The sequence below is a fragment of the Primulina huaijiensis genome, chromosome 6 (assembly GCF_012295235.1).
Source record: "Primulina huaijiensis isolate GDHJ02 chromosome 6, ASM1229523v2, whole genome shotgun sequence".
Taxonomy (NCBI): Eukaryota; Viridiplantae; Streptophyta; class Magnoliopsida; order Lamiales; family Gesneriaceae; genus Primulina; species Primulina huaijiensis.
In genome coordinates, this window is record NC_133311.1 from 19,863,563 (window position 1) to 19,876,882 (window position 13,320).

A 13,320-nucleotide genomic window follows, 5' to 3' on the forward strand; every position below is an offset into this window, starting at 1 on the left:
TTGTTATGTATATTTTAAATAAATACACTTTCTTCTGTACAAAAAGTATTTTGAAATCCCCTTTAATCAGGAACATAAACACCACACTATCTTCGAAAAAAATAAAGAAGAAATCTAACAATCATCCCAACAAATTTTTATATTATACAAAAACCCCTTCAAAGTTGCAACTACAATTATCATGCCGTTGTGTTAAAACTAATTATAAAATTTTAATTTTGTATAAAAATATATATTCTCGGAAATCTCATAATCAATCCTAAAGTTTGAATAGTGGCCCGTAGTGTCCCCAATTTAAACATGAGATTGAATCATTGTCGCATGGTCAGATTGGTTTAACCCGAATCAGCATTTTGTCCCTTCCGATTCATCCATCACATGAGTTTTCTATGCCTTCCATGCTTATTTATGGACAGTCAAGCTTTAGGTCTTTAGGCCATCCAAATTCTTCCAAGAACGCTAACACAACTCCATTTGACCAACCGAACCCTGTCTGTGTGTGAAAACATAACAAATTAAGCATAAAAAATTATAGCACAAAGTGTTGATTTGTTTTCAATCTCTTCGACTCCGAAGTAAAATATGACTTGCCTGGGGTGTGTATTCCCCACCTCCTCCAACCTCTCCACGTTTCCGTACGTCATATTTCTCATGCATCGTTCCCGTTTTCTTGAATGCTCCGTAGTTTGTTCTGATCCACTTCACTGCAATATTTTGTGCAATAGCTCGTGCTTTCTTGGATCCACACCTAGCGAGGCCTTCAAGAATCATGTGCTGAAGCGGCGCCCAACCATTTGGAAAATCCCTGATATCATCAAAACACATAAATTCAGAGGTTACATAAATCTTGAAACAATTATCATCACTTTTGGAAAAAAGTAGAAGCCATTGTGCGAGTCACCATTGTTGTCCTGAATTGTCAAAGAAGTCGCTATGCCAGCTGAATGAACCAGCCCTGAAGTCTGGAGACTACTAATAACTTATATCCACTATCTCAGCATCTAAACATATGCATAAAATAAAAGCAAAAAATTATGATCGTTGATGCACAAAACTCATTTACTTTTACGAAATCATGAAGTATCAAAGTTTAGTAACTAAGATGCAGAGAGATATTTTGTTTTGCATTGGCAGAACATAAAGTTAATCATGAAAGGCAGTAAGCCAGAGTATAGAATTCGGATTATTTTAAGTTAATAAAGGTTATTCGACTACCACTGTTTGGCCTCCTGATAGATCCAGGCTTTCTTGCCCTAGATATTTTCAGGGAGAAATAACATGGCAAAGGGAGATCTTTAAACATGTAAAAATTATAAACAAATAAGTTACTTCTATAAATATTCTGAACACTTAAATACGGGGTGGGGTCTCAAAGGCTGAATCTGACGGGGTCGCTAAAGCTTCTCTATCCGTGAAATGGAAAATGGATATGGAATGTAAAAATCTGAAGATTCCAGACCTGAATCAAACGGCTGGATCCACAAGGGAACGAAATTTGAGGCAAATATTTTCTTATTGTGGCTTGAACCATACAATGTAATAACATCCTGAAAGCCCATAAACCAAGATCAGGAACCGAAAGATATTCGATAACAAGATAGGATATAACTCTAGTCAATTTCCGTGGCACCGGCTTTTGTACGTTTGAATAGCCCAACCAGTAGTCAACCCAATATTGTCCCATTTCCGCATTCCAGATAATTGAAGTCATGGCCTTCTTTCTAGCCTCCGAAGCCTTTCTAAAGCATTCTGCTGTACCAGAATCTCCAATACTTTGTGACAGAGATGAAATGTCGAGTTCCATCTTTGTTGAAAACAAAAGGAACAAATTACGTCATTTATTGAAAAAAAGTTATTGAATGGATAATTATCTAAATCTTACCTTCAGTATGAATGCATTCAAATCCACAGGTATGATTGATGTCGTAGCTAATGTTGTCAGATCAAAACCATTTCTAAAAAAAATCATATGATGAATCAAAACAATCAACACCGCAACAAGCTAAATACAGAATAGCTCATGTTTGATCTACTCTAGGCATATATCTCGAACCGGAATCTTATGACAGATTCTATCCAATAATAACGAGGAAATTAAGTTACCTCATCCATCTAGTACTGACATCCCATCCGGATTCGGCAGTTGATGCCAGTTCCCGGTAAAGCTGCCTTTTTTCACAAGTATTAGGGAGCTTGTAAGCCGATTCACGGTCCTGCAAATGTGAGACACTTTTGAGAACTAAAGAACCAAACTCTCGCTCCCGTCATCCTACAATTATTGTTGCCATTGCACAATGAATCAAAATGAGATGTCTACATTATTGTACATTATGGAGGAATTTTACATTGGGAAATGGAGTGACTTTCAATTTCACAAACAGCGTGAAAGAAATTTAGGCCATAGCCCTTACCTCCTATTAGTGTAATATACCCTTGCACCATTCAGAACATAACCAAATTCATCTATAAGGGAAATAAGATTATAGACAATCCCTTTTGCAATGTCGTACATTTTACTTGCTAACAATCCCCTGCATCGTACCATGTAAATTATCAACGTGCTGTCAACAGAAGCAATCATGTGATGAACAATAAAAGGAGACACCAAAAAGGATACAAAGAAAAGTAGTTTGAAGTTGAATCAAACCATATTCCATTCTTTGCCAATTTTATCAGATTATAAAAATACTGTAGAGTAAAAAGGAAAAAGTAATAGTCCAAGTGATCACTTAATGTCTCATAAAGAATGATATTGTAGGAATCCATGCCGACTATGTATATTCTGGTTTTGCCACTGATGCTATACTTGCAGCTGCATCGTATTTGAGATGAGTCCTCAAGTACGTGAAAACAGACAAGTAGGAATCCAAAAGGCCAAAGGCAAAACAAAAAACGAAGAAGGAAAGTAGAAACAAACCACCCAGAACAAAAAAAAAACATTATCACCCAATAAGAGTCCCAGTCATAAACCTCCCGAAACCTGGATCCATGAATTATAACCGGGCTCTTCAGCGGCAGCAACGTATGATATGTCAGGCAAAAGTCTTGTCCGTAGTTTTTATCCTAATAATTTTTAGAGGTTTTCCACGTAAATCTCGGTGTCCAGTTTATTCTTTATTTTCGGGTTTTATTATCTCAAATTACCGCAAGTGGGACCAACAAGTGGTATCAGAGCCTTGGTTTAAATTTCTTAAAATTCTGAGTCTGCTCTGTGGTTGCAGCTTAGACTGATCGTCCACATCAGAAAAGATTTTTTGAGATTTTTTATTTAAGGCGGGATTATTTTGTCCAGTCTACTAAAATTGTTGTAGACATAATGGCAGGAAGGTATGAGATAGCAAAGTTTAACGGAAGCAATTTTATGCTGTGGAAAATAAAGATACAAGCAGTTTTAAGAAAGGAGAATTGCTTGGCGGCTATTGGAGATAGACCGGTGGAGATTACAGATGAGGGAAAGTGGAATGAGATGAATGATAATGTTGTTGCCAATTTACACTTGGCTATAGCAGACGAAGTATTGTCAATTATCTCTGAGATAAAACAGCAAAAGTTATCTGGGATACTCTGACAAAGATGTACGAGGTCAAGTCCCTACACAACATGATTCTCCTAAAGAGAAGGCTTTATACTCTTCGGATGGCGGAATCCTCATCGATGACCGATCATATCAACACACTAAATACTCTATATGCCCAACTCACTTCCATGGGGCATAAAATAGGGGAAAATGAACGTGCGGAGCTTCTACTTCAAAGTCTACCAGATTCATATAATCAACTTATCATCAACATTACCAACAATATTCTTATGGGCTTTCTAAGATTCGACGATGTCTTAACTGCGGTTCTCGGTGAAGAAAGCCGGCGCAAGAATAAGGAAGATAGGTTGGTAACATCGAAGCAGGCAGAAGGTTTACCGATGATAAGAGGAAGATTTATGGATCGTGACTCCAGTGGGAACCAAAGACGAGGTAGATCAAAGCCAAGAAGTAAGAAGAAAAATATTTACTGCTTCAAATGTGGCGGTAAAGGGCACTTCAAGAAAGAGTGTACGAGTATTGACAAAAGTTCTCAAGGAAATGTGGCAAGTACTTCAGGCAGTGGTGAAATATTATTCAGCGAAGCAGCAACTGTTGCAGAAGGCAGGCACAAATTTTGTGACACATAGATTATGGATTCAGGAGCGACGTGGCACATGACGTCTCGGAGAGAATGGTTTGGCCATTATGAACCAAACTCAGGAGGATCTGTATTCATGGGAAATGATCATGCCTTAGAAATCGCTGAGGTCAGTACTATCAAAATTAAAATATTTGATGGCATCATTCGCACCATACAGGATGTACGACATGTGAAAGGACTGACGAAAAATCTTTTGTCCTTGGGGCAATTGGATGACATCGGATGCAAAACTCGTATCGAGAACGGGATCATGAAAATTGTGAAAGGCGCGCTTGTGGTTATGAAGGCGAAAAAGTTCGCTGCAAATCTGTATGTACTTTTGGGAGAAACACACAAGGAGGCAGAAGTAGCTGTTGCATCAAATGGTTCAGGAGAAGAATTAACAGTGTTATGGCATAGAAAGCTCGGGCATATGTCAGAACGGGAGTTGAAAATTCTCTCAGAACGGAAGCTGCTGCCAGGACTTAAAAAAGTGTCACTACCCTTTTGTGAGCATTATGTTACCAGTAAACAACACAGATTAAAGTTTGGTACTTCTACTGCCAAGAGCAAAAGCATATTGGAGCTGATTCATTCGGATGTTTGGCAAGCACCGGTTGTATCCCTAGGAGGAGCGAGATACTTTGTCTCGTTTATTGGTGATTTTTTTAGGAGATGTTGGGTGTATCCAATCAAGAAGAAATCAGATGTTTTTCAGATCTTCAAATATTTCAAAGCGCGGGTTGAACTTGATTCAGAAAAGAAAATCAAGTGTTTGAGGACTGAAAATGGAGGAGAATATACTAGTGACGAGTTTGATGCATTTTGTCAACATGAGGGCATCAAAAGACAGTTCACGACGGCTTACACACCTCAACAAAATGGAGTGGCGGAGCGGATGAACAGAACATTGTTGGACAGAACAAGAGCTATGTTGAGGACTGCATGTCTAGAAAAGTCATTTTGGGCGGAAGCAGTCAAAACCGCTTGTTATATTATCAATCGTTCTCCTTCAGTGGCGATTGATCTGAAGACTCCGATGGAGATGTGGACCGGAAAGCCGACAGATTATTCTCATTTGCATACATTTGGAAGTCCGGTGTACGTTCTGTACAATGAGCAAGAAAGATCGAAGCTGGATTCGAAATCCAGAAAATGTATCTTCTTGGGTTATGCTGATGGAGTAAAGGGGTTTCGCTTGTGGGATCCTACTGTTCACAAGCTTGTCATCAGCAGAGATGTTATCTTCGAGGAAGATAAAGTAAAGGGAGACAAAGGCACACAGAATTCAGAAACTACTATTTTTCAGGTGGAAAATAAGACGGACGAAGGTCAAGTTTCTTGTGAAGCAGTACCAGAGCACGAAGAACAAGAACAAGTTGAGTCTGAAGTTTCCAATGTGAGGCAGTCAACTCGAGACAGAAGACCACCAGGTTGGATTTCAGATTATGTCACTGAAAGCAATATTGCATATTGTCTATTATTAGAGGATGGTGAGCCATCGAGTTTCCACGAGGCTACTCAAAGCTTGGATGTATCCTTGTAGATGATAGCAATGCAAGAAGAATTGGAAGCATTAGACAGGAATCAAACTTGGGATCTTGTTACACTACCACGAGGAAGGAAAGCCATTGGAGACAGATGGGTCTATAAGATCAAGCGTGATGGCAATAACCAAGTGGAGCGGTATTGTGCTAGATTGGTGGTAAAAAGATATGCTCAGAAAAAAGACATTGACTTCAATGAGATATTTTCTCCTGTGGTTCGACTTACAACAGTCAGAGTAGTTCTAGCATTGTGTGCGGTGTTTGACCTACATCTAGAACATCTAGATGTGAAAACAGCGTTTCTTCATGGAGATCTTGAAGAACAAATTTATATGCTCCAGCCAGAAGGTTTTGCGGAGAAAGGCAAAGAGAACTTAGTTTGCAGGTTGAACAAATCTCTGTACGGTCTCAAACAGGCGCCGAGATGTTGGTACAAGAGATTTGATTCCTATATCATGAGCCTTGGATACAACAGATTAAGTGCAGACCCTTGTACGTATTTCAAGAGGTCTGGTGATGGTTATATCATTTTGCTATTGTATATGGACGACATGTTGGTAGCAGGCCCCAACAAAGATCAGGTCCAAGGATTGAAGGCACAGTTAGCTAGGGAATTTGATATGAAGGACTTGGGATCAGCAAACAAGATTCTAGGGATGCAAGTTCACCGAGACAGAAGTAACAGAAAGATTTGGCTTTCCCAGATAAATTATTTGAAGAAAGTCTTGCAACGCTTCAACATGCAAGATAGTAAGCCAATTTCGACCACTCTTCCTGTTAACTTCAAGTTATCCTCCGAGATGTGTCCTAGCAGTGAAGCAGAGAGGATGGAGATGTCTCGAGTACCATATGCATCAGCAGTGGGAAGTTTGATGTTCGCTATAATCTGTACAAGACCAGACATTGCTCAAGCAGTGGGAGCAGTTAGTCGGTCTATGGCGAATCCTGGACGAGAGCATTGAAGCACTGTCAAGAGAATCCTTAGATACATTAAGGGTACCTCGAATGCTGCATTATGTTATGGAGGATCAGATTTTACACTCAGAGGCTATGTCGATTCAGATTATGCAGGTGATCCTGATAAGAGGAAATATACTACTGGTTATGTGTTTACACTTGCAGGAGGAGCAGTAAGCTGGGTTTCAAAACTGCAGACAGTTGTGGCATTATCTACAACGGAGGCAGAATATATGGCAGCTACTCAAGCTTGCAAGGAGGCAATATGGATTAAAAGGTTATTGGAGGAGATCGGGCACAAACAAAAGAATGTTCCTTTGTTTTGTGACAGTCAGAATGCCTTGCACATCGCAAGGAATCCAGCCCTTCATTTCAGGACAAAACACATTGGAGTACAATTTCATTTTGTGCGGGAAGTAGTAGAAGAAGGAAGCGTGGATAAGCAGAAGATCCATACAAAGGTTAACATAGCTGATTTTCTGACCAAGCCAGTGAACACTGATAAGTTTGAGTGGTGTAGATTCTCAAGTGGCCTAGCAGAAATGTAAGCAACAGGCAATGTCAAAATTGAAAGGATATGTGGAGATGTGTTTGATTCTCAATCAAATCTTCAAGTGGGAGAAATGTCGGCAAAAGTGGGAGGGGGGACCACAAAGAAATAAAAATAAAACGTGGGCTGCGCATCTGTTGAACAAAATATTATAGTGGAAATTCTTTTCATCTTGCCCGTGGTTTTTACCCTAATAATTTTTAGGGGTTTTTCACGTAAATCTCGGTGTCCAATTTATTCTTTATTTTTGGGTTTTATTATCTCAAATTACCGCAAGTAGGACCAACATGATAATCGGGCAGGTGAAAAACCCCGTTCGAAACTTTCCTGTTCAAATTACTCCAAAGGGAATGCACTTCCAAAGCCCAAGCTCTCATCTCCGGGCGCTTCACTTTCGGCAAGAAGTCTTTAGGCTCTGGAACAAAGTCCACTGGCTTTACATGCACCAAATCCTCCTCCTAATACATTTTATTATTTTTTTTTTTTGTAATTTATAATCACCTATGTTATAATGCAAGTAGTATTATTACCCATGCAAAAGGATTTATGACATTATTTTGTTTAATTGCATACACAACATCTGTGAAAATTTTATATTGCTAAAAATCTGTTTACAAATGTTGTACGGACAATGGTGCTCATATGATCAAGATTTGAAAATATATAGAATTGATAAATGATGAGATTTTCAGCGATATCGAGTTTTTCACATGAATACTATATTTAATTAATTCTCATTATTTTAACATAATATATATTATATATAATATTTGAGTCATAACATAGACAACATAATTTCTTGGCATAATTCTGAGAATCTCAAAATACCCTCTATTTCTTTTTTACCCCTCTTTTTTTTTTGTATGAAAAATCAAATTTATATAAAAATATCAAAACACTTATTAAAAATCACAAAATTATAAATTTAATTTATAAATATTCAATTTCAATTTCATTTTCTTTTAAAAAGAGTATTATAAAAAAAAATCAACTGAACATGCATGCAACACATACATACGAAGGTAGTTGTAAATTGTAATTATACGAATGGTTCTATTTGAAAATAGAGCTGGGATTTGAAAGAGATTGATTATGATTAGTTCCAATCGAAGCTTGGCTTTCAATATTCCATGTGCTGATATTCGTTTTGTATTTTTTAGAATATGAGTTACGTAAACATGAAGAATAAGCAATTGTCATATATAACAAAATATCATAAAATTCAAACCGAAGAGATCGGACACGTAACTCATTCCTTTTTATATACTCAAACTTCTAAATATTAGTTTACTCATAGTCGAGTAAAAAGAGAAAGAAAGGGAAAACTCCCCTTTTTCTTACCTATTCTTTCTTTCACACTAAATAATTTTATACGGATATTTTACTTAGATCACTCATACATAAATATTAATTTTTATTATAAAAATAAAAATTATTGACTCGTTTCATCAATAAAGATCCGTGAGACCGTGTTATAAGAGACTACTCTTTTTTCTTTTATATAAAATATTTTTTTCATCTCATTAAAAATGTAATGTCATGTCTAACGTTATTTCATTACACATCTAAACAACTTCGACCAACAAATTTTCAATTCCTATATTATATTTTCCAATCGAAATCTCTATTGACTTTTTCGATATAGTTAATTGCATAATTTTGTTGGTCGTGAAACATTTTTTTGGCAATGACTAATTTTTTCCCCAACGTTTCCATCTTCAAAAATTTTCCAAAACTCCAGATAAGTCATTCTTAACAACTTCACAAACTAGCACAGTTTTATTTAGATATGTGAAGCAACATTTTTTATGATGTTGTGCAGGTATGTATTAGCAATGGAGGTCACAGAGTTATGTCGGATTTGTTTAGATATTCTCTACAAGTTACGTTGTAGGTGGCTCAATCAATTTTCATCTCGAGTAATCATCAACGTACTCCAAAATCATTAGATCATATAATAATCGAGGTCTTCGTATTTCGATGGAACATCGGATAATACACTAAGAATCAAAATGTTAAAATTTGGTCTGAAATATAACATGAACTTTTCCCTTGTTGGCTAAGCAAGACAAAGCGAGGTCTTCTTCTTAAGCTATGTAATACAAATTCAAGGTTGTCAATTAATTATACTTATGTATATAATAAAAAATTATTTTAACAAGCTAGTTAGAGTTTTTTGGTACAATGGCATACTCATCTCTCGATTAGGAAGAAACTTAAGTTCGAATTTCTGCACAAAAAAAAAACCCCTCTCCATGTCGTTAAATAAATAAACTTAAGATATGACCATGTATTTTTTTTGTTTATGGTGTCTCAACTCATATCTAATTCTTAATGCTTTCATTCTATTTATTATCGAATTAAATTTCAAAAATATATATTTTGAAAAATAACCGTGGAAACCTACAAATATATTATTATTATAATAATAATAAATAAATGAAACTATACACCCGATATGTATAGTCGCGTTTGTTTGAAAAAACAGCAGATTTCAGGGTCATTTCTGTTCCCCATCAATTTTTAAGGACCACATTCGAACTGGTGGTCTACGTTGTTTCGTAGATAAAAATAACTTTTTTCACGTAAGCATACACTGGGACAGTATCATTTCTACAAGCAAATCATTCAAGATTCAGCGCTAAAAATGGGGAAAATGCAGCTGCCGTAAGGTACGAATTAGCTAACGACTGAATTCTGATCCTAATCTCACCTGCAACCACACATTTGCTGTGTCCGTACACGATGGCGACGCGGTCGCCATCGGCTCCCAGTTTCTCTGCCTCCTCGAATCACCTGCTCTTCTTACAGCCCCTTTCGATACGGGTCGGACCGAAATTTCCTTCTCGGGTCCTGGACAGACCTGCGATCACCTGCCGCCTCAACCCCTCGTCCGATGGCGAGCTGGTGTATGAGCTTCATTACAGCCATCGCCGCCGTGTGGGTTCATTCCCGGTTTACGTTACGTTGCCAGCGGACGCCGTGGGGCCCACAGCGCAAACCATGAGGAGGAAGAAGGCGATGGCGCAGTCGTTCCGGGCGCTAGCGGCGGCGGGTGTGGAGGGGGTGGTGATGGAGGTTTGGTGGGGGCTGGTGGAGAGGGAGTTTCCAAGAATTTATGACTGGCGAGGGTATTTGGAAATCGTTTTATTGGCTAAGCGTTTCGGGCTGAAAGTACGGGCGATGATGGCGTTTCACCAATGCGGGTCGGATCCGGCGGATCCCAGCTGGTTGTTAACCATCTCTAAATTCCATTTACCTCGCTGTTTCCCCCCCTTTTTTCTTGCTAAGTTCTATGCTTTGCTGAGTGTCGTAGCTATTAAGTTGAAGATCTATAAATGGAGTTTGCTGATAGTTTTCGACATCCTTGGATATACTGACTAAGACATGATGGCTTTTCATGATGCGCATGTTAATCTATGTATTCTGATCCTATTTATTAAATTTAGCACGACTTGATTTTATTGATTATTTAGTGAGGTTCAGCAACTTAAAGAAGTGGCAAAAGCATAAACAGACAAGAGAATGTGCTAGACGATAAGAAGGACGCAGAGATGCTATTATACTTTTCGACTTTGTTCCCTGGTGTCTTGTAGTGTTAAATCAGAGCCTTTACCCTTGGTTATTGCAAACCAATGGAAGTCTTCGAAGATGACCAGGTAGCTTATAAAGATGTTCATTTAACAGAAATTTTACTTCAACACGCCTCACCAGAGGTAAAGGAGTCTGTAACTTTGCTGATTGAAGGGGAACTAAATCTGTTTGGTTTAGTCCAAGATGAACAACGAATACGATTCTTCTTATTCACACTTCTCAGCAGGGAAAGGGTCTAAATGCAACTGATTAGGGAGGGGCAAGTCGAGAAGTGAGAAGCAGGAATTTAGCTGTTCTTCATGTTCACTAATCTGAATCAAGTGAAAATGGGTTTGTAGAAGTTCTATCTATCCTATTTAGGAAAATGAAATCAAAGATAAGATCAGGACACTCAGTTTCACTCCTAAGTTGCATTTGCATTTGCATTTGGTTTGTGTTATCATTTTAAATACAATGAAATAGCAATTTTCCCTCACTGCCTAGAATTGAGTTTGTTTGATCTTTAATGGATTATATTTGGCTTAAATTTTAGTTTCCTTTTTATTTTCTTTTCTACTGTCCTTTCGATACTGTATCACAATTTCATTCTTTTCTATGGGCAAGGATTCCTCTCCCTCGATGGGTACTTGAGGAAATGGATAAAGATCCAGATGTAGCATATGTTGATAGATTTGGGAGGAGGAATATGGAATATATTTCTTTAGGATGCGACATTTTGCCCATTCTACATGGAAGATCACCTATTCAAGCATATGCTGATCTTATGAGGAACTTCAGAGAAACGTTCAGATCATTTTTTGGTGGTGTTATAACGGTAAAAATGACCTTCATAATGGGCTTTCATCAGCTGTTTATGTTCGTTAGTTCTTATAAATGTGATGCCTCGTTTGCAAGATGTGGTTTTCATAGTTCCTATTTTTAGGGGATTCAAGTTGGGCTAGGTCCTGGAGGTGAATTAAGATATCCATCACGCCCTTCTCAGAAGCTTACATGGGCTTGGCGCCCTCGTGAACTTGGTGAATTTCAATTCTATGATAAGGTACCCTGAGATTTAAATTTCCTGAATATTGCACAGCCTTTTTTTTTTGTTGATATTTTTCACCGAGTTTCAAATTATAATTTTCTTTACTCAATATGCCAGTATATGCTTGCATCTCTGAATGCCTGCGCCCATGAAATAGGAATGCGTGAATGGGAAGGTAGAGGGCCCATTGGTGCCACTGATTTAATGCAAAATCCTGAAAATAAAGAATTTTTCAGAGACGATGGTGCATGGAAGACACCATACGGAGAGTTCTTCCTTCAGTGGTACTCAGAAATGCTGCTTCAACATGGGGAAAGGATTTGCAGAGAAGCGGAGACTATATTCAGGGGTAATGAAGTTAACATGTCCGGAAAAGTGGCTGGGATTCATTGGCATTATGGCACACAATCTCATTCATCTGAGTTAACATCTGGATACTACAACACCTCAATTAGAGACGGCTTTCTACCAATTGCTCGCATGTTTGGTAGGTATGGTTTTTCACTGTGTTGTCCATGTTTTGACATGCGGGATGCTGAAGAACAGCAGATTAATCCAGTTAGTAAGCCTGAAAGTTTTCTCAAACAACTTATGCTGGCTGCACGAGTTTGTGACGTTCCATTGGGGGGAGAAAATTCTTCTAGAAATTTGGACGATGAATCATTCAAACAGGTGTTGAAAATGTCGAAGTTATACTCAGATGGACTTGAAACACCTTCGTTTTCTTTCAACTTGGTTAGAATGGACAAAAGTTTGTTCGAATATGGTAATTGGGTAAGTTTTACAAGTTTTGTAAGACAAATGTCAGATGTCAAAATGTCTCAAGCCGGCTTAGATTTTGGTGGCGGCGAGACGACCCTTTCTTCTCCTTCTGCTTTTTTTGCTGGAGCTATTCTTGCATCCTAGTAAGATACTTCATTCCAGATTTTATGGATCGATCTTTCCATGCCACAGAGTCTAAGTACATAAAATATCAGTATTTCTGATTTGATACCACTTATCATCTTCTTCATCATCATCAGCCATTGGTTGTAGATTTTGTAATTTTTCTAATGATTATTTTCTGATCTTTGAAATCAATCATTGGTTTCAATTCCTGACTCCATGTATTGCACCATAAAATAGTGAATTTCTGAATTCGATAATGGGTGACTTAAAACTTTACCCTGTTACTTCTTTCCACTGTTAAATTATTTTTTATCCGTGTAGTATGTGCCCTCTAAAATAGGAAGAATCTTCAAACTTTAATGAAGATCAATTATCTGCCAGATTTTTTCATACAAACCAAACTAATCGAACTAAATCAAAATCGATTTTTTTTTTGGTTTGTAGTTAAACGAATTTTTGTGTGAAATTTTTTAAAAATTGGGTTTTTATTAAAAAATCGAAGTTGATTTACTCAATTTATCTTTTTTATTTACACAAACAAAAGAAATCTGACCAAATATACCTTTGTACCAAAAGTTTGGTTTATTTGGATACAAACCA

General features: G+C 37.6%; 1 protein-coding gene and 1 pseudogene across 2 annotated transcripts; one reads left to right on the plus strand and one right to left on the minus strand.

The window, feature by feature from the left end:
* Positions 1-115: 115 nt before the first annotated feature.
* Positions 116-8,964, minus strand: LOC140979172 (probable trehalase; annotated as a pseudogene).
* Positions 8,965-9,710: 746 nt separating this feature from the next.
* Positions 9,711-12,996, plus strand: LOC140978043 (beta-amylase 1, chloroplastic-like). 2 transcript variants are annotated; one of them, XM_073442787.1, is made up of 5 exons: positions 9,712-9,886; positions 10,026-10,444; positions 11,412-11,622; positions 11,731-11,847; positions 11,950-12,996. In XM_073442787.1, the coding sequence occupies exons 2-5, from the start codon at positions 10,218-10,220 to the stop codon at positions 12,736-12,738; spliced, it is 1,344 nt and encodes a 447-aa protein (XP_073298888.1). In that variant the 5' UTR covers positions 9,712-9,886; positions 10,026-10,217; the 3' UTR covers positions 12,739-12,996. The 2 variants fall into 2 exon arrangements, with proteins under 2 accessions (XP_073298887.1, XP_073298888.1); XM_073442786.1 differs by having other exon boundaries at positions 9,711-10,444.
* Positions 12,997-13,320: the final 324 nt, after the last annotated feature.

What these genes read in the sequence shown, in the direction of transcription:
- LOC140978043 (XM_073442786.1), top strand. Translation starts at nt 9,960, where the DNA reads ATGGCGACGCGGTCGCCATCGGCTCCCAGTTTCTCTGCCTCCTCGAAT. An exon ending in TTTTTGGTGGTGTTATAACG is followed by an intron (nt 11,623 to 11,730) that starts GTAAAAATGACC and finishes TCCTATTTTTAG; the next exon opens with GGGATTCAAGTTGGGCTAGG. An exon ending in AATTTCAATTCTATGATAAG is followed by an intron (nt 11,848 to 11,949) that starts GTACCCTGAGAT and finishes TCAATATGCCAG; the next exon opens with TATATGCTTGCATCTCTGAA.